General features: G+C 44.1%; 1 protein-coding gene across 2 annotated transcripts in view; it reads right to left on the reverse strand.

Moving 5' to 3' along the window:
- Positions 1-19,813, reverse strand: part of kdm7ab (lysine (K)-specific demethylase 7Ab) — a 49,934-nt gene extending 30,121 nt beyond the window's left edge. Inside the window, exons 1-3 of one of the 2 annotated variants that reach the window (XM_017722920.2) lie at positions 19,697-19,795; positions 1,941-2,026; positions 1,475-1,592 (exon numbers count right to left, since the gene is read on the reverse strand). In XM_017722920.2, coding sequence (XP_017578409.2) covers positions 1,475-1,592; positions 1,941-2,026; positions 19,697-19,794 — 302 coding nt within the window. In that variant the 5' untranslated portion in view covers position 19,795. Of the gene's footprint in view, positions 1-1,474; positions 1,593-1,940; positions 2,027-19,696 lie in introns of both variants that reach the window. The other variant, XM_037540716.1, reaches the window with a different exon arrangement.
- Positions 19,814-21,570: the final 1,757 nt, after the last annotated feature.

Here is a 21,570-nt window from a genome sequence, read left to right on the forward strand (position 1 = left end):
TATTATTATTATTATTATTATTATTATTATCATCCATTCCATCCATCCATTTTCTAAGCCGCTTCTCCGTCAGGGTCGCGGGGGGGTGCTGGAGCCTATCCCAGCAGTCATTGTGCGGAAGGCAGGATACACCCTGGACAGGTCGCCAGTCCATCGCAGGGCAGACAGACAGACACAGACAGTCTCTCACACCCAGGGGCAGTTTAGCACGTCCAATTGGCCTGACTGCATGTCTTTGGACTGTGGGAGGAAACCGGAGAACCCGGAGGAAACCCACGCAGACACGGGGAGAACATGCAGACTCCACACATTGTTATTATTATTATTATTATTAATAATAATAATAATAATAATAATAATACAAGGGTAAAATGTAAAGCAGACAACCTTGTAATTCTATTTGATTACAATTTCCTAGGAAAGGATTCAATGAATCACAAAAATCTCTTAACCAAACAATTACATTACTTTGGTTTAAAACACGAAAAAAAAAAAAAAAAAAAAGTCTAAATACAGACACGTATCTGGCTGAATTATTTATACAGTAGATGAACAAGTACATTTAATTGACTATTATAATCCATTTTAATTGGTTATAGCATTCCAAAATTTATGCAGTTTAATTAATTGAGGCATTTTTAAACCTAAATAACAATATACAAACACATGTGGAGATAAATGTAATTAGATAGCATCTCACTTTTTGTTACTCCCACAAAATAGTAATAAATCTCCTGTAACAGTAACAATCAAAACAGCTTATAGTGTAGATTTAAAAGCTTCTGCTACAACACTGAGCTGCACTCATTCCAGTTTCATACTAAATTCACAAGTACTATTCATCTTATTGTGGATCATCCTGTAACCACCATAAATTACTGCTTAACTACTGGAAAACTAATATGCAAGTTATGTAAGTATAAGCGTGAGAAAGTGCGTCTGGACCTTCCCACAGACTTCATGAGTTTAACTGGCCCATTTCAACGAAAAACAAATATGCTTTGCTTTTTTGAAATGGAGGATTTTGAAGTAAAATCTAAACACCGATTTGTTTAGAAACTTCAGCATTCACACCCCAGTCCACACAGTTCTTGCATGGAAACTATAAAATAACATGGAAGCTATAAAAAACAGTCCGTTTCAAATTCGCTGTTTCTGTGATATCCACGAGAACCATCTAATTTACATATACGGTTCAGTACAAATGAATTATGGCCATTTATACATGTGGCATACGGGCGCTTTAGGGATTTAAACCGTTTGAAAGGTGCTATAAAAAGTGTTAGAAGGTGCAAGTAATGTAGTTTTGTGTGTCTCGCTATTTTGACAGCATCAAACTTTGGCATCCACAAACGCTTCAGCACATGGGAGCCGATCTCTGGTTTTCAGAAGAGGGTGTAAACACCCTGTTTGATGCTGGTGCCTGATGGCTTCACAGTGAGGGTGTCAGATGGCCACATGTTGGCCCACATACCTAGCGAAGGTCCTGGTCTGAAGCTTCTGCACAAACATGAACGTGCCAGCCTGCACAGGCTTACTGCCATCGTCCGGCTCTGTGTAGTCATGCCTGTGCCAGTTGTTCCGTTTCTTCACTGTAAATTCAGAACATGTCAGAACTCGGAGTGGTGCTGCAGGTCAGGGTGTTCCACCCTTTCAAAAAGAAGTTGATGATGCTACACAGAACACGTTCTCTCACAGATCATATCAGTGGAAATGCAGTACGTCACATTTCAAGTAATAAGGGCAGTTAGTGGACCAGTTCAAAAAGACCACAAACTCTCATTCCAACAGGGTTGTTTTTAATCTCCATTTGATTATTAGACTGTTTAATTAGTCTAATAATGTCTGGAAAATCACTGGCAAATCAATACAGCATTCTGTAAGAGAAGGGAGAAGATTGACAGGGGGACAGTGGAATGAGGAGAGTAGTGAGGACTTACTCAGGGAAGGTCCATGGGGGATTTCGCAATTGGGACAGTGATAAACATCAATGTCCACTGCATGGTGCTCCTCAACCTGGACACAGCTGGAACAGAATGTGAAACAGTGACATTGGTACGTGTGTAAAAATGCCATGCAAGGCATTAACTATGACTATTTTAAAGCCATGTTCATTGACTCCTCTATAAGCTCATATACCCAAACAAGTCCTAAATGTATAGAAAGAGGGATCCGTAATGTAGATCCGGTTTTGGGGAAAAACACCTGATATTGTGGTACAGGTCTCGAGATATTGGACTGTTTCATTCCAGAATCCACAAAAGATTGTTTCTATTTTATCTCTCAGAGTTCCTTCACACTACTGGTGGAGGGGTGGCTACATTTACCTGCACAGGTATGGCCACATCCCCACAAGACCATAATATTTGCTGTGAGTCACTAGTTTAGCATTGCTACTTATGTTTCTCTGTGAAATCAACAGAATCAACTGTCATGTACTGACCATCTTTTTGAGTCAAAAGATTTCAAGAATGATCTAAAGTGCAAATTTCATGAACCAACGTCAACTCCAGACTGGAATTCAACCTTTCCTTGGACAGAATTCCCACCACAGAAGATAACCCTAGCTGAGTTAGGGGGCCTGTAATAACTTTGCAAAAAGCTTGACAACATTACAAAATTTCTACTGAAAATGTAAACACTGGAGTGCAATAACTGACAAAACTTTGCTTTGATCTGTGTCTTAATGCTCTAGCTACAAGCTAATATACACTGCTCAAAAAAATAAAGGGAACACTTAAACAACACAATGTAACTCCAGGTAAATCAAACTTCTGTGAAATCAAACTGTCCACTTAGGAAGCAACACTGACAATCAATTTCACAGCTGTTGTGTAAATGGAACAGACAACAGGTGGAAATTACTGGCAATTAGCAAGACACACTCAATAAAGGAGTGGTTCTGCAGGTGGGACCACAGACCACTTCTCAGCACCTTTCTGCTTTCTGGCTGATGTTTTGGTCACTTTTGAATGTTGGTGGTCTTTCACACTCGTGGTAGCAGGAGACGGACTCTACAACCCACACAAGTGGCTCAGGTAGTGCAGCTCATCCAGGATGGCACATCAATGTGAGCTGTGGCAAGAAGGTTTGCTGTGTCTGTCAGCGTAGTGTCCAGAGGCTGGAGGCGCCACCAGGAGACAGGCCAGTACACCAGGAGACGTGGAGGAGGCCGTAGGAGGGCAACAACCCAGCAGCAGGACCGCTACCTCCACCTTGTGCAAGGAGGAACAGGAGGAGCTGCCAGAGCCCTGCAGAATGACCTCCAGCAGGCCACAAATGTGCATGTGTCTGCACAAACGGTTAGAAACCGACTCCATGAGGATGGTATGAGAGCCCGACGTCCACAGATGGGGGTTGTGCTCACAGCCCAACACCGTGCAGGACGCTTGGCATTTGCCAGAGAACACCAGGATTGGCAAATTGGCCACTGGTGCCCTGTGATCTTCACAGATGAAAGCAGGTTCACACTGAGCACATGTGACAGACGTGACAGAGTCTGGAGACGCCGTGGAGAGCGATCTGCTGCCTGCAACATCCTTCAGCATGACCGGTCTGGCAGTGGGTCAGTAATGGTGTGGGGTGGCATTTCTTTGGGGGGCCGCACAGCCCTCCATGTGCTCGCCAGAGGTAGCCTGACTGCCATTAGGTACCGAGATGAGATCCTCAGACCCCTTGTGAGACCATATGCTGGTGCGGTTGGCCCTGGGTTCCTCCTAATGCAGGACAATGCTAGACCTCATGTGGCTGGAGTGTGTCAGCAGTTCCTGCATTGAAGCTCTGGACCGGCCCGCCCGTTCCCCAGCCCTGAATCCGATTGAGCCCATCTGGGACATCATGTCTCGCTCCATCCACCAACGACACGTTGCACCACAGACTGTCCAGGAGTTGGCGGATACTTTAGTCCAGGTCTGGGAGGAGATCCCTCAGGAGATCATCCGCCACCTCATCAGGAGCTGCCCAGGCGTTGTAGGGAGGTCATACAGGTACGTGGAGGCCACACGCAACACTGAGCCTCATTTTGACTTGTTTTAAGGACATTACATCAAAGTTGGATCAGCCTGTCGTGTGTTTTTCCACTTTAATTTTGTGTGTAACTCCAAATCCAGGACTCCACTGGTTAATAAGTTTGATTTCCATTGATGATTTTTGTGATTTTGTTGTCAGCACATTCAACTTTGTACAGAACAAAGTCTTCAATGAGAATATTTCATTCCTTCAGATCTAGGATGAGTTATTGGTGTGTTCCCTTTATTTTTTTTGAGCAGTGTACTAGCCCCAAGCTAACAAGCTAACAGAACTGTACAGTACGACGAAACTGTACAAACATGCTAGGAGACATTAAACCAGTGTAAAGAGATCAAAAGATCGGAGTCGCGTCAGTGTGTGTGAATATCTCTATTAAAGCATTCATGTGAACTGTAGTGTGGAACACACCGTGTTTGTGAGCTGAATACGTGGCGTGTGCAGCATTGAACAATGTGTCTATACTGTATTCGTAAAACTGCAATTCAGATTGGCTTCTAGCAGTTACAGTAGCTGTAGTCCATCAGGCAATACGTACATGAGAGAATGAATCCAGATGATTGTAAACAAAGGGCCTCACGATTTACAAAATGCCCAAAACGTTAGTCTAGGGCTGTAATGTCATATTCAAAGCCAGCAATGATTTAAGAGTTTACAATTTTCCAGCTGATCCGTGTCTCTGGACTTGGAGACGTCCCCTGCTGTGCCTGCTGTCGTTGCCTTCTTTGGCTTATGTACACTATTCTAATCTATTATGTTGAACTCGCTGCAAAAAAAGACACCACCAAACCTTTAGGTAACAAATGATTGTTTCTGGTTCTTGTTTTTGTTTTATATATATATGTATTTGTGCTACAGACTCTTTTAGGTTATGTACAGCCCTGCAACTGCGAGCTAACAACCCAAATCACTACTGAGGTTTATTCTGCATGCTTGGTTGGCAAGTCTTCAGGCTTACATATAACCAAGGAACATGCGAGCTGCAGAGTGGCTTTTCCCAAAGTTGCATAGGCAGAAATAAAAGCATTGTGTTTGGAGCATTTAATCTTACGGAGAGTTAAGTACGTTTGTAGGCTTGCCGATAAACGTCCTGCAAGGTCAATTACTAGTAACAGCAGATTATTATACAACACTAAAAGATCTTTTGCATGCATACACAGAACAAAGTGAGTACCCACACATTTTTCTGGTCCAAGATTCTGAAATTTCATTATTTAAAAACCTTTTATTTTCATATGAAGGCAGGAAGCTCACTGTTGAATGTGTTTCTCATAATTCACTTGGATCTGCGTTACTTTGTTTTAGGATTAACCAAAAATGCAGCTCTAAAATGAACTGCTACCAGTAGAAACTGGTAAAACCCATAAAAGCACCTTTTAAAAGATGACCTCTTGACTTGTTTGCACATATTGCACACAAATGCTAGAAATATCATCAACGTTTGGCATATCGGACACCAGCTCATATCCCAAACTTCACGCACCTCAATACAATCCTGATGTGCAGAAAGATATAAAGGATCCGGCTCCCATGACCTGTAAGTGACTTCGCACCAGGTCAAGCCTGGCTGATTAGGGTTACAGCCAGACAGGCCTGTTTCTGACGGGGCTCCAGATGTGGGGTTATATTTGGGTTTGCTCAAGGGTGAGGAAGTGGGGGAGTGTGCAGGGAGGTGGGGGGGGGGTTTGTGGTGCGACAGGGCTTGAGAAACAGTAATGGTGTTGGAGAAGCAGCAAAGGGGTCCACATCAAAGCTTTGGCTTGGCCCTCCCTCTAGGCAGAGGGACGTGGGAGTGTGTTTGTGGGGGGGGGGGGGGGGGGTGGAGTGTGTCTATTGCCTGATGGGGGTGAAAAATGTGCTGACTCGTAAAAAAAACAGAACAGCCTCAACTCTGAAAAGCTGCCATAAAAAGAGACTTACAGTACAGCTTCTTCTAATAACGCCTCTTCTCCTCTTTTGACCTTCGCCTACAGCAGTTGTTCCTATTTCTTGTCCTAGAGTGCCCCTGCTCTACATGTTTTCCCCCACTGAAATAACCAAATGTTTTTCTGCTTACTCTGGTTCTTGTGTCATTAAAGAAAGTGTGCTTAATTCGCATCTCTGCAAAAAAAAATGAGGAGCAGAGGACCTCCATGAAGCTGGCCCACCATCTGATCAGAAATCAAGTCAAAGTAATACCATTCGTTTAACATTGTGCTGCACCATTTTTGAGAAATTAAACACTACATTTTATGACCTGGGATATCACCACCCATGACCCCCCCCCCATGTCTAATTCACACCAACATGGTCGCATTTGTTTGTGCTGTTAAAAACATCTGCGCTATTTAATTCGCAAGTTACTAACCAATGAGGTTTGAAGTATGATGTCACATAGCCCCCCATCAGTGGCCTAAAGGCGACTGTTATTGCAGCGTATGTGTTATATACATTTGTCTTTTTTGTTTTTAATAACTGATGTAAATCACAGTGCTAAATATTTAAGCCCCTGTTCATGTCTTGCAAGGGAAGCCATTTCACGCATGAAAGGCTGCTGCACGGCTTCCAATTTAGCATGCGTGACCACAGGTGAGCAAAAAAGATCTACCCTGTGCTGCTACAGAAGGTTCTCAGGGCTATCAAGGCTGATTCAAATTAAACGGCGTTTAAACTACCCTCCTTAACTAGCAATAGAAACTACAGGTGATCAACGATACCATCAAATCAAATCAAATCAAATCTATTTGTAGTGCTTTTTACAACGGATGCGGTCACAAAGCGGCTTCACAGAATTCCAGAAAAGACAAGTAAAAAATGTAAAAACTCACTAATCACATCAAGTCTCACATCAAGTGTGCTGGTTCAGCAGGTCCAGTGCAAAACTAAAGAAGCAAACGTGTCTTGGATGACTATCCATCCATCCATCCATCCATCCATCCATCCATCCATTTTCTAAGCCGTTCTCCGTCAGGGGTCTTGGATGACTATTTTTTAAATAAAGGAAAACTGAATTTTGGCCGAAGGAATGTAGATGTCTTGGAGCCAAAAAAAAAAACTACAGACCTACACTGAATTTCAGATGGAGACAGGTCAGCGCTTACTACCCGTTTTATTTGCATTGTACTAGAGCAGGTGTGGAAAAAAGGGGCGGCACAGATCAAACCTGGCTCTGGCAGAGGGATCGGAAGTGATTGAAAAACACCAACATCCACATTCCATGCTTGGTCCACTTGCTTCATCTCCCAACAAAAACCAGCTCACTGTGAATTCTGTCAGCCAGCCAAATCTGTGTCCCTCCCGCCCTGCCTCCTGCCCTGCCTCCTGCCCTGCCTCCCGCCCTGCCTCCCGCCCTGGGCGCTCTAAGCTAACAAAGAATCAGTGCCCTCATTGTGACGAGGTGAGCAAACGAACGCTCAGGAAGTGAGTCACAGGGACGGTTACGTCACGCCGCCGGAGCTCCTGACCTAGTGTGGGCCGTGCTGTTTCATGCAGGAGAAAGAGGGGAGGGATCTAGACTCCAACTCTGGTTAAGTAAGCTCTGTGGAGCACAGCGATTCATACTGCTAAAAACAGCCTGCAGGAAGAGGAATGTGGGCCAGTGGAGCACAGTGCCAGTCATCTATTAGCTCAGAAAGAACAGGTCACGGGAAGTGTGAGAAAATAAAGACATGGGGCACATCCAGCCCCGATACAGCCAAAGCGCCGCAGTTAAAGACACATGAGACAAACCAAAATGCTGAAATGGCCAGTAGCCTAGAGGCAGGAGGGGTGACGACCAGGTATATCTATACCACCATCAGACGGTAGGAGGTTCTAATCCCAGGACCAGTTGGGTTTCTCTGTTTATAGGGCACTTGACTAGGCACGATTAGGACTTCACTTGTAGGATCAACACATAACAATTCTCATCAATCTGATGTTGCATCTCAGCCAATAACAGCAAGCGATAACTTTGTGTCTTGCTTGTCATGCACACTTACGCACTGCACTACAAAAAGACTGTGGTTCTATACAGATCCACAAACACTCCAGATTTACAAATTGATGGAACATTTTTGGAAACGGGTCCACACAACATTCAAAAGGGTTCTTCCGTTTTAAGTTTGACAGCATAACAACAGAAGCACCCTTTTTGATGCTGTATGGAACCTTCTTCAAAAAGGCTCTAGAACCCTATACAATACACTCTCCATCAATCTTAAGAACCATTTAAGCAAACAGTTTTTCAGTGTTTGAGTGTTCATGGTTCTTCAGATAACCATTGCATTTACTAAAGAACCCTTGAAGACCCTTTTAAGAGTGTAGGGCTGGCCATTTTCATAGCATAGTGGATAACACCAACACCCTACACAGATGACTGTGTGTAAGGGCGAGTTGCCCCAACACGGACGTCATTAGAACCCTCGCGCAGGATTATAACCTTTACAAAAGTTAGTTACTTTAGAAATAAGTGCCTGCTAAATACATGGATGTTTACAATAACTGTCATTTACGAGTTTTTGTTGAATTTATAGACCGTCTATCTTTGTTTAACCTTACATTCACTGCACATCACAAGTGGAAACTTGTACTCAACTAGGGATGCACCAATATAGGACGTGTGCACTGATGCCAATATCTGATCTTTTCCATGTCCACATCTGCCAAATCTTGACATGCAAACATTTATAATATGTGTCATTAGGATTACATCTATGGAGGCAGATGATCCGCTGTGGCGACCCCTAAGGAGGAAGAGGAGGAGGAGGAGGAGGAGGAGGAGGAGGAGGAGGAGAAGAAGAAGAAGAAGGAGAAGAAGAAGAAGGAGAAGGAGAAGAAGAAGAAGAAGGAGAAGAAGAAGATTATATCTACCTGGTTTAGCATTACAGAAACAGAAAACACTGATTTGTAGAGGGAATGCAGTAAAAATGAATACACTTTAGCACAATTACCCAGCACTGCCTATACATTCTGCTCTGAGTATAAAAAATACAATATCAAATGTCAGTTAGAAATACCTGACAAATCTAAACATCTGTCCAACGTCGATCATTTTAAAAGCAATTATCTGCAGAGAGCGATATGATCACATTCCCACATTCCTAATAAAAATGCTGGTTACTGGTTTCTGCCAAAACAATGTGTCCATTTCAATTTCTATATTTGTGCATCTCCTCTTTCAACAGAACCACAGCAGAGAAAGCAGAGCTTCAATTTCAACATCCTCTCTATTCACTGAGGTGATCTAGTGAAGCGAGGTTGTTTGGGAAGCTTGCAGAACGGCTTGCTGGGAGTTGCCAGGCTGCTGGCCCTACTAAAGAACTCCAGCAGAGAGAATGATGCAACGAGCCCTGAAAGTGTGTCAACGGAACTGGCAGAGACTCATCAGGAGGCAGAGATGTTGAGAGAATCAGAGAGCTGCCGTGTTAAAACTGCCTCTAGACATGCTCTGATTTCATTAAGCGCTGTTATTCTGATGCTGTAATTAAAAGTAAATAATTCCACCTGACTGACAGAATTTAAAACTACAGTAAAGATCTAGTTCTTAATTATGAGCCTGTCAATGAATAGATGAAGGCAAATCCTTCAGCAATGTTCAGGATGAAATACCATAACAGCCTTAAAATAATCCTGTTTTGTTGCTGTACAATAACAAAAGGCATTAAATCCCGCCTGATTGCATCTGCGTGTTATTGTCTTTGTAGACAGGTGAATCTGAAAAGGCTGATGCTTTAGCTAACACTTTACTGCAGGGCAGTATTTAGAAGGCTACATCTACATAACATCTTTATGACAATTGACTTAAACCTACATAAATATTGATAAAGGCTTACTCCAGTAGGCATCAGGTGTTTTAATGAGTTTTGATGTTATTTAACGGCAGCAAATGTTATGACAACTGACACTGGGAATAAGCTTTTATGGAAGTCTATATAGATTTGTGTCAGCTGTCATAAAAAGGTTTATGTATGTGTTATGATCACTGTCCTTGCCATTTTTCACTGTGCCATACAAGTAGTTTTCAACTATTTTCAATTTCCGGCAATATGATGTCCTGTTGTCAGTACAGGTTCTCTACTTAATAATCGACATAAGCAGCTGCTTAGGGCCCCATGGCTGCCAAGGGGGCTTCCTAACAGCCTCTTTGTCATTACTGTACCATTATGTTGTCTAAGATGCTGGAGTGAGGGGGAAAGGTTAATGCTAATGCGTTAACGTTATGTGTCTAGTTGGATAAAAAGAAGTAGTCAATCTGGGGTCTACCTAATTAAATAGGTACAACTTAGCCAACGGTTGTGTTTATCTCTTTTTAAATAAATTTTAAAATTTGGTTAAACTTGCCAACAGCAGCTGTTTCTGTTAATCCAGGTTAAGTTACTCAGGCTATGATTAATCCTCATGTGTGTGCACATGAAAGCGTGACATTTATGGCAAAAAGGTAATCACATTAAATATGAGAAGGAAGGAAAGAAGGAAAAAGGTAATCTTACTATTTATATATGTATAAGGCTGCCACTGCTACCGGGGTTAGATCAAACTAAGCTTAACGTTAGCAGAGGAGATTATCCATAAGGACATCAGCTAGGAAGATGGAGCGGACCCAAAAAATGAAGAAATCCCACTTAAGACCCCCAAAAGGCCACAGCTGGCCCTGCCCATTGTGATGGATAAGCACATCGGACGGCCATGCGAACATGAACCGTTAATGTAACCAGCCTGAAGAAAACCAACAGCAGACAAACAAGTCCCTGGTTGCTGTGCATTAGCGCCAATGCTTTAAAAGCCTTAAATCTCTCTGGAGGCTGTTTGTGTCTGGAAGCGAGACCATTACCGCCTTCCAAAAGACAGCAGGGTTTGGCCTCTACAGGCAAGCACCACTAAAGACAGCATAACAAAGCAGCTCTTCAGAGACAGAAGGGGAATCCTTTCCTGCTGCCCAAAATTTTTCCTGACAGCAGCAGATCCCTGCTGGCTGCCTGTCTTCTAACCTGCTATTTCGCTTGAGTGGAGTCAGTCGTTAGTCAGATGAGCAGCGGGGAGTTCATTCGGTAGAGCCAAAGGTGCAACAAGTCTAGTCAAAACCTTGAAAGGATGTGGCCATTTTTCTTAATGACTCTCCCTGGGTGAGAGCCTAAGGGCCTCCAATCAGCAGACGGAGGGTTTGTGATGGTTGAACCAGATAAAGCCCATCAGGTCAAGCGCAGAAACCTCATGCACACATGCCAACGCCCGACAGCTATTCATTCAGCAGAGCACTCCACCGAGGCTCCTTGTCCTCAGATCTGCCTTTTGAGGAGCTATAATGAAAGCAGTAAAGCACTTCAGCCAATGGGTCTCCAACAGATCTGTCCAATAGTTCACCTAGAGCGAGAGAAGAAGAAACGTGTCTCCATGGTGATGGCAGGCAGAATTCTCAACAATGTCAGCCATAGCTCCCTCTCTCCCTCTCCCTCACACAGCCTGAGGCACACATGCTCATGTACGCGTGTGCACAGTAAAAATACCTCAGCAGGTGAAGAGCGCACTCCATCTGACACGGCCCGTGTTTAACCTTATACAGGCTGTGATTTGTGGCTCCACACCTGAGAACTGTCTTTCACTCCTGATGGAGCACAGACTCTCTTCACTAGTCACTACACACACCTGAAGTAGCCAAGGTCAGCTCCTTCACTCGAATTCCTGAGTCAAACACAGGTCCCTTGTTAGGCAGAGGTGGTGTAAGGTTTCTGTTGTCTCACAAGAGGCTGTGAAATTCGAGTAAGATGCCAAAGCAGAACCTGACAATGACCTAAAGAGCACATCCATCACTAGCTTTTGCAGAAGAGGAGGCACAAACCGGATGCAAAAACATTGTGATGCAGTGTTGTAGTGACAGAGTCTGAGAATTAATGGCCTTACCTTATACCATGTTTAACAAACAATACGATTGATTGGTTGATTGATAGGGTGGTTCAATTTAATATGAATGTGCTTGCAAAAAAAAAAAAAAAAAAAATACAGTAATACAATAAAATGTTTTTAAGATTATGTTAGTGTTATAACCCTAACAATCTACACACCTGTTCTTCTGTATGCAGTAGTTACATATAGTAATGGTTTAAGTTTACGGTTAAATCCTTGTAATTCCTGTAATTTCACTATTAAAAGTAGATTCATGTGTGACTATTTCCATTTTCAGTTTACTGCAGCATTCAACAGTTTAACAGGACATACAGTATTAAAGACTTCAGAAGGTCATGATGGAGGTCAGCCTGATCCATTCGGACTGGTTTCTGTTGGAGGACAGAGACACTAAACAAAAACTGTTTTATAATGGAACAAAATCAAACCGAATGCAAACAAACCCACAAAAACATTGCATCTCAAGTAGCACAGCACTAAACTCTAACCGATTTCTTCGACTACCAGAAAAGCTGATTAGGCAAATGAGTGAAAAAAAGAAGAAAAAAAAGAGAAATGAGTGACATGCAGTCATGAGCTGACGGCTGACCGCTCTGAGCTAATGAGCTAACCATAAGCAATTTATTGTGCTCCAGCCTGTTGAACGTATTGGCCGATACTCATGTGTCTGATATTCATTTTTGACATCACGCATCAGCGGATGCAAAAACAACAATGAACAATGACATCAAAGGTGACCTCACCAAAAAGGGCAAGCAAAAGCAAAACGAGCACATTAAGTTTCATTCACTTTTTACTGAACGTGTTATTTTATTTACACGTGCAGATGTCCAAAGTTTTCGTTGGCTCAATAGATGTAATCACACATGACAAAGCAGAGGAAACTAATCCTGTTCATATCGCCTTGACTGTAGCTAAAGACAGGAGATACAAAAAATATATAAACAGAACAAAGATACGTTCACCATATGAACAATACTTCATTTTCCCAGGTTTAATTTGTTAAACGAGTTAAGAAGAGCTTCAGTTGTGCCACTTTAAAAAAAACAAACACTATGAAAAACTATAAACACGATTTCTTACCTAACGTTTCAAATACAGCACTAAACGCAGGTAAACTAGACTAACTGTGCTCTCTATATAAAGAAACGAGCAACTGGTCACAATTCTTTAAGTACTGCCAATGCTGGTGGCGCACGGTAACACCACGCACCGCCGATCTGTACAGCGGAGGTTTGAACCCGGCTCGGGGTTGCCCCAATAAACCTTTAAGGGGCAGTCGTGGGCTGGAGGTTAGGGAACTGGCCCTGGCCCTGTGACTGGAAGGTTGCCGGTTCAATGACTGAGGTGTCCTTGAGCAAGAAACCTAACCCCCAACTGCTCCCCATGCACCGTGGATAGGGCTGCCCACCGCTCCGGGCAAGTGTGCTCACTAGTGTGTGTGTGTGGTGTTTCCCTGCATGGATGGGTTAATTGCAGAGGTGAAATGTCCCTGTTGTGGGTCTAATGACATCAAACTTAATTTCCCACCCATAGAGTTGTAGCTGCTATTATAATGACCGAAACAACTGGTTGAGAGAGGCTATGGTCTGCAAAAGTTAGCAAAAATAAAACAATGTAATATTTATCCAAAATAAAGTGTTTGGTGTGCCAGATTTCATCATACGCTTTAATAAAGGCATTTGATGTCTGAATAAATTGCATTCAAGGTGGAAAGATCTTCAGATGAACATCTTTCACAAAGCAGGATCTCTCAGTTAACTGGATAACCTAAGCCAAGAGAGAAGCCTATCCAACAGGAGACGAGATAAACACAACCCTACCAGCTAATCTTTATTTTCGGCTCAGTTATCCAGTTTACAGATAAATTGTGAATTCATTGCGAAACCCCGCCCCTAATCATGTTTTATGGGCTGCTCGTGCAGAAGCCCACATAAGATTCCTCTAACAACAGTCTGGCTGAACCTTCCAGCCAAGTTCAGCCTTGTTGACAGAAGCTGGAGAGGAAGTCGTCCACTAAAAAAAAAGAGCTCACTCAACAGACAGTGGAGCCGTAGGAAGTGCAGCACAATAAAAAGCTCAGGAAAGATAAACCAAGGCTTCCTCCTCATCCTCTGCTCCTGATGGTCACGAGCCTGCCAGCACGAAACTATTTGAGTTCCTCACGGTAACGAGTACAGGAAGTGTGGCAGAGGAAACGGCCTCTAAAGGCTTCAAACCCGCAGCACGGCCAAGACCATCAGCCAGCCTGCAGCAGCTTCCTCCAGCAGTTATCATGCTGCGCATGCACACACTACGTGGGCAGGTGAAACCTCAAACGCCACATTTTCACAGGTTAGAAGAAAAGGTCTCGTGTCTACAGTTCAAAGCCACACAACAGTTTGATCACAGGGAAGCTGGCGCCTTCAGTGCTGCAGGGTCTGATTGAGCGCTTATTAAAATAAACATGTTCTCGTCAGAAATTTCACACAAACTCAAGATAAAAGAAAAACAGATTCTGGCTCAGCACTTTAAGACCCTACTATCATTGTGTGAGCAGAAGATCAACTTTCATTCATCAACTGGGTGGGCTAAAAATTCTGATAAACAATAAGAACAGCAGCTGCTTTAAGCTGACAATGCTTTATTGGCTAATACAGTTGTCAGCAGCGATGCATCGTCAGTAGTGACGCATTTTGTATGAGTACTTAAACAACTATTTGCTGACAAATACTACTCGATTCCGATACCATATTCCATAATCTACACAGAATTAAGTGATCTAGCTGTTGGTGATAAAAGATTTCCAATGTACCTTTAAGAGTTAAATAGTTAAAATAACAATTATTTTAGCTAGCTATGTTAACATTAGTTACCTTGGACTGAATAGCAATGTATATGAGAAAAGTGCTTCTGTACCGTAAATAAAGTATGTTTCATAGTTTTGATCCTATACTTCTCATCGCCTCTCTCCACAATAGTCTCTGTAGCACTGACAGGAATCACATCTGAGGCTAATGCAGCAAAAGAGCTCACTTGTTGACATTTATATGATGTTGGATTCCTTAGTTTGGCTGGTTGTGCTGCAGTGAAATGTCCTCCAGAACCAGACAAACTGCAATTTTAGAAATCTTTCTTTAGTGAAAACTGTACATTTAAATAGACCATCATGAACAAAGCCTACCATTTGTAAACTCACACTGTAAGAAAATGCTCATGAAACGCTGCCACTATTGCCATCAATGCATCCCTAGTTTTCAGTGATAGATTTTACAGTCTAAAATATTATAGATATATACACCACATTCCAAATTATTATGCAAATTATATTTTTCCCTGATTTTCCTAAATGGTCGATGCAAATGAGTCAGTATAATAAAAGTCATCACCTGTTAGAGTATAAATTAAATTTTATTGAACAAACCTCCCAATGATAACAGTATATTCTTCAAAAATAAAAAACTCAATGCACTGTTCCTAATTATTACAGCTTTCAAAACATTTTATAGGTTGTAAAGAACTGAAAATGGTCATTTGTTGAGTTTGCAGCATTAGGAGGTCACATTCACTGAAATCAAAAGCCATTTCAATCAAAAACATCCTAACAGGCCAAGTTACATGTTAACATAGGAACCCTTCTTTGATATCACCTTCACAATTCTTGCATCCATTGAACTTGAGTTTTTCGAGAGTTTCTGCTGGAATTTCTTTGCAGGACGTCAGAACAGCTTCACAGAGCTGCTGTTTTGATGGCCTCCCACCCTCTTAGATGTTTTGCTTGATGATACTCCAAAGGTTCTCTATAGGGTTGAGGTCAGGGGACCACACCATGAGTTTCACTCCTTTTATGCCCATAGCAGCCAATGACACAGAGGTATTCCTTGCAGCATGAGATGGTGCATCGTCATGCATGAAGATGATTTTGTTCCGCAAGGCACGGTTCTTCTTTTTGTACCATGGAAGAAAGTGGTCAGTCAGAAACTCTATATACTTTGCGAGGTCATTTTCACACCTTCAGGGACCCTAAAGGGGCCTACCAGCTCTCTCCCCATGATCCCGGCCCAAAACATGACTCCGCCACCTCCTTGCTGACGTCACAGCCTTGTTGGGACATGGTGGCCATCCACCAACCATCCACTACTCCATCCATCTGGACCATCCAGGGTTGCACGACACTCATCAGTAAACAGGACTGTTTGGAAATTAGTCTTCATGTATGTCTGGGCCACTGCAACCGGTTCTGCTTGTGAGCACTGGTCAGGGGTGGCCGAATAGGTTTAGGCACCACAGCAAGCCTTTGAAGGATCCTACAACTTGAGGTTCTCGGGACTCCAGAGGCATCAGCAGCTTCAAATACCTGTTTGCTGGTTTGTAATGGCATTTTAGCAGCTGCTCTCTTAATCTGATGGACTCGCCTGGCAGAAACCTTCCTCATTCTGCCTTTATCTGCACGAACCCGTCTGGGCTCTGAATCAGCCACAAATCTCTTCACAGTGCGATGATCACGCTTAACTTTTCGTGAAATATCTAATGTTTTCATACCTCGTCCGAGGCATTGCACTATCTGACGCTTTTCGGCAGCAGAGAGATCCTTTTTCCTTCCCATGTTGCTTGAAACCTGTGGCCTGCATAATAATGTGGAACATCCTTCTTAAGTAGTTTTCCTTTAATTGGGCTCACCTGGCAAACTAATTATCACAGGTGTCTGAGATTGACTTCAGTGATCCAAAGAGCCCTGAGACACAATACCATCCATGAGTTTAATTGAGAAACAAAAGAATTCATCTTTATGACACTTCAATCTAATTTACATAATAATTTGGAACGTGCTGTATATAGAGATAGATATTTCAGAACTGTGGGTAGATTCCTACCTTTTTTATTTCCTTGGTTTTCTTCATGAAAACATTTTCTTTGTAACAGCATGCTATGCCCTGCTAAAAGTTAGGTTTGGATGCATTTTACACATTTTTGGTATTCTAACCACAACAGTGTTCAGATTTACCAGTTCAGCCTGTATCACTGCCCAATAGTTAAAGAGAGGGTCTCTCTTATAGGTTCACCCAGTGGTTTGGCTCACTGAAGTGTCACCCTGCCATTAGGAGGTTGTGTGTTTGAATATCCGTGATGCTTTGTTGACAATTCTCAGTACATTATCTACAATATTTCTACTGATACAGAAAACAGCGCAGATTATCAATAGCAGACAATACTACTGGCACTTTACAGTATACTATTGTAAGAAGTAGTATGCAGTATACGATACACAGTATACTATTCTGAACATTTCAATTAATGCATTTACTGCTTTTGTTTGTTTATGTTTATTTGCCTCAACCCAGCGCGCTGCTTAATGTTTAATACTGCTTAAAACTGTAAAAACTAATTATTGTGGAAAATAACCAGTCAGCTTAAATAATAATTGTGATCTCCAGTAATTGTAACTAGGCGATTATGCAACAATGACAGGTCTACTTGCAGCACATTGCTATTTGTCCATGTTTGAAATCGCGCATCACAAACTAGTCCAGAGTAGCGATGGATCACTCTTGCAACCTATAGGTCCTTGAAGACTACAGCATCTCTTTCATTATCAATCTGTCACTTCCCAGTCAGAGTGGTCGCTTGGATTTAACTGACGACCAATCAGACTAAACATTTGGGTAGAAAGACAGACCATCTATCTCCCTTCTCCATTTTCATCACCGAGAGACACTGATGAATGGGGCTTTGAACTTGCCTGTGGCAAACTGGGGCCTCCATCAATCTTCCACTGCTTTCCCTCCTACACAGACTCAAATGCTCAAGGATAAATATTCCACAATTTGATTACATATGTAACCCCCATTTCTCCAACATGTCAGTCCCAGTTTGGATTGTGATCAGGAACTATTAAAGGAAAATGAACCAATATTTAAAAAAAGAACAAAACTTAACTGCATAGCTGGTGTTGGCGTGGGCTTAAACTGCATTACGATAAACAGACGGCGGGCGCGCTCACACAAAGGCAGCTACTGTAAAGCTGATATTAGGCTGAGCCTCTCATCACGGTCAGGAATGAATAGCGCAGAGGCTCATAATCCTCCAAGCTCCTCACCCCCAGAGGCTGCTGCCTCCCGAGTGGACCCGTGAACACTGTCAGATAACAGGCCTGTCCCTGGCCTCGGGCCCCCCGGGTCCCGGCTAGACGGCCTAATCCCATTGGTGGCAGGCGACAGTTCCGCAGAAAAGGAGGATGTTAAAACAACAGCAGGGAAGGTAGCCAGATAAGTTAAGCCAAAAGTCAAGCCTGTTCAGTAGCAAAAGAGCTGAGTGACCGTCCTACTGGACCGTCCTCATCTTTGGGCTCAAGTTATCTGGCTAACTGAGAGATCCTGCTTTGTGGAGGGGCACATATTATAAGATGCTCTAAGGCACAATAACACATGAAGAACTATTCCGATGACTATTATTCCACTATAAACACACAGACGAACTCAGCACAGACTAAATTAAACAGCTATATTTGTGAGTTGGACGTCATGACTCCTGGTTCCTGTCACTACTACTATAAAGAAGTCTGAGGCGGTGCGTTTCTCTGCAATTAACTATTTCACATCAAACCACTTTCAATGGCTCTGCTTAATAAGCACAGCAGGAATTTTGAGGAATCAGCGAGTTCCCTTCACTCGGGGTAACATGTGGGGGTCGTGTGTGACACAGGAGATAAACTCTGCACGGACGGCACCATCATTTCGACCAGGGGGTGAACAGGACAGCTTATTGGTCAGAAATGGCTCAAAAGAACTAAAACCCGACATCACACAGCACTGACCTCGCGATCACAGACCGACGCGTCAAACGGGAGTCTGGCCCTTTTAGAGGCGGGTCCGCATCCGACCACTAGGCGGCTCCCACCACGTGCCCATATTTGCAATAGGAGGCATTTAAATGTCCGGCCCCGCTGCCACAGCGAAGACCAAACACCCGCGGCGCGCAGAGACGGCGGCCTCGTTAGACCTGCAAGCAGGCCGCCGGCAAACGCCTGACCACAGGCCGATCGGCCGCCAGCAGGGCGCCGAGATAAGCGCGTGCGACCGGGAGGCACGGAGGACGTCCGGACATGTGAACTGCACGGCTCTTTGTTTAGTGCCCCCTCCAAACACTTCACCTCTCCTCCCACTGCCTGCGCTGCGCCATTAGCCGCCACTGGCCGGCTGTCAGAGAGGTCCACTGGATCTGGACACAGCACAGCTGGTCAACCACACGGGAAATGATGGCCCTCCAGCACGGCTGGACCAGCCGTAACGGGGCTGAACCCGGTCTCCTGTTCGAGTGTCCCGTTCCACCTTAACCGGAGCGGCAGCTGCGTCCCCGCGCCCGAGGCGGGGAAACTACAGCGGACTCGCTCCGACTGTGCGGCGGCGGCAGTGACGGGGAAACAAAGCCCAGCCGGGCGCCGCGAAGCCGGGCGGGCTGTCCATTAACAATAAGCCCCGGCTCGTCCGCTAAACGGCTCTACAGACCGCGAGACGAGCCGTTATTACCGCGCCCCGGCGGAGCCGCTCGGCTGGGTGTTCTGGCTCCGAGCTACCGGAGTCGGACACGCAGGGCGACCGCGCCGCGGGGAACCAGAGCCGGTCAGTTCGCCGAGTCGGGCCCAGCCGAGACACGAAGCACAACAACAACAACAACAGCAGCGCTGCGCGTGACCCGCCGAGCGGCAGCTGCGCTCCGCAGCGCGCGACTGAGCGCGACACGGGCGGCGCAAACTGCCCGGGACTGCGGCCACAGGAGCAGAGAAAGTGCCATTTTGGCGACGATATTGCGCGGAAATGTGTAAATTCCTCACCTGCCGTGAAACCAGTCCTTACAAATGTCGCATTCTATCATAAACCGGCTCACATCGTACGGCTGCCGGCAGACGCAGTACAGCGGGGCCGTCGCCATCTTCGGTCTGTTCACCCAAACAGCAGGGACGTCCGAGTCGTGAATGAATCGTCATTTGAATCGATTCGTTCGGATCTTTTTTTCTCAATAAAACGATCGAATCGATTCAGGAGTTCCAACTGAACTACTAACTTTTGTGCAGCGTCTTTAGCGTCCGCGTTCACTGATTCACAAAAACAACCTTTTTTTTATCATATATGTATCATGTTGGGTTTAGGGTTAGGGTTAGGGTTTAGGGTTAGGGTTTAGGGTTAGGGTTAGGGTTAGGGTTTAGGGTTAGGGTATAAGGCCAGATAACAAACAAACAACTGCAGAAGCTTTGCTCACATAGCTATAACTGGCATCCCAGTTCCTTTAGTCTTTTTGTATTTAGCAGCTTTAACTGTATATGCTGTCCTGTATGCGTGCCTGTCATACCCTGTCCTAATTAATAAATCTCCCAAATTAATGAAACGAAAATTAATCGGACGTCCGATTCAGTAAAGTGAATCATTCAAGCGAATCGGGAATCGGTTCACTACAGCCCCGCGGGGCGGGACTTAATTTAATGTGGCGGACAGAGCCGAACGGGGTTTTAAAAACCGATCACACGAGAAACCAGAGTGTTCGGGCTGCGTGCTGTGACGTCATACCAGATCAGATTACATAACGTACTACAATGACGCTGTTAATTAGAGCTTGTTTGACCCAAGTATTACAGATAATAGAGCTATAAACTATGCGGACACAATCTTATCTAGCCAATACTGAAAAATATGCCTGAAGCTCAAGGATTAGCGCGTGTGCTGTCGTTTAACTGTGTACTTTTTCTTTCTTTCTTTGTTGCTAATGTAAAACTTCCTTTTTTGGGTTCACATTTTGAATCTGTGGCATTTCAGACAAAAAAACAAGTGTCAAAAGTGAAGGCTAGTGACTTCCGACCTGGTCACTGACAGCTGCTTTTACTTGTACTTGATAGGTCCAGCAATAACATTGCTACATTGGTGTGGCACCAATGTGTGCCCCCCCCTCACGCTTCAATACCCTGAGCTGAACCTTTTACAAATTCACTGCCAGCCATTACTGGTTGCTGCTGTTAAATTTGCATATATTGGCTGATATATACACACCTTCTTTGTAGAGGGGGGAGCCAGAGCCTACCCCAGCAGTCACTGGGTGGAAGGCAGGATACACCCTGGACCGATCACCAGTCCATCGCAGCACACACAGACTCACACCTATGGGCAGTTTAGCATGTCCAATTTGCCTGACTGCATGTGGTAGGGCAGTGGGAGGAAACCGGAGAGACCGAAGGAAACCTACACAGACATGGTGAGAACATTCAAACTCCACACGGAAATGACTCTGGTCACCTGGCTGGGAATCGAACCCAGGCCCTTCTTGCTGTGAGGCGACAGCGCTATACACTCCTGCCTATTGGCTGATACTATATGTTTATTTATGTTATATTGTACTGTAAATTTTTCTATTACGCACTAAGGTCGTAGCATAGTAAGTTCCTTGGGTTAAACATGTAACAGTACGTTCACCTGATGTTTGACATTATTAAAGTCATACATGGATCTGGATAAGAGCACCTACCAAATGCCATGAATCTAAAAAATGGCCTACAACAGCTGTAGACCAGTACAAACACACACACACACACACACACACACACACACACACACCATGTATATTTGCAACTGGATACTGGACTTCCTGATGAGAGACCCCAGGTGGGGAAAGTTGGGAACAGCTTTTCCTCCACATTGACTCTGAGCACAGGGGCCCCCC

This window comes from Pygocentrus nattereri, chromosome 8 (genome assembly GCF_015220715.1).
Source record: "Pygocentrus nattereri isolate fPygNat1 chromosome 8, fPygNat1.pri, whole genome shotgun sequence".
Lineage (NCBI taxonomy): Eukaryota > Metazoa > Chordata > Actinopteri > Characiformes > Serrasalmidae > Pygocentrus > Pygocentrus nattereri.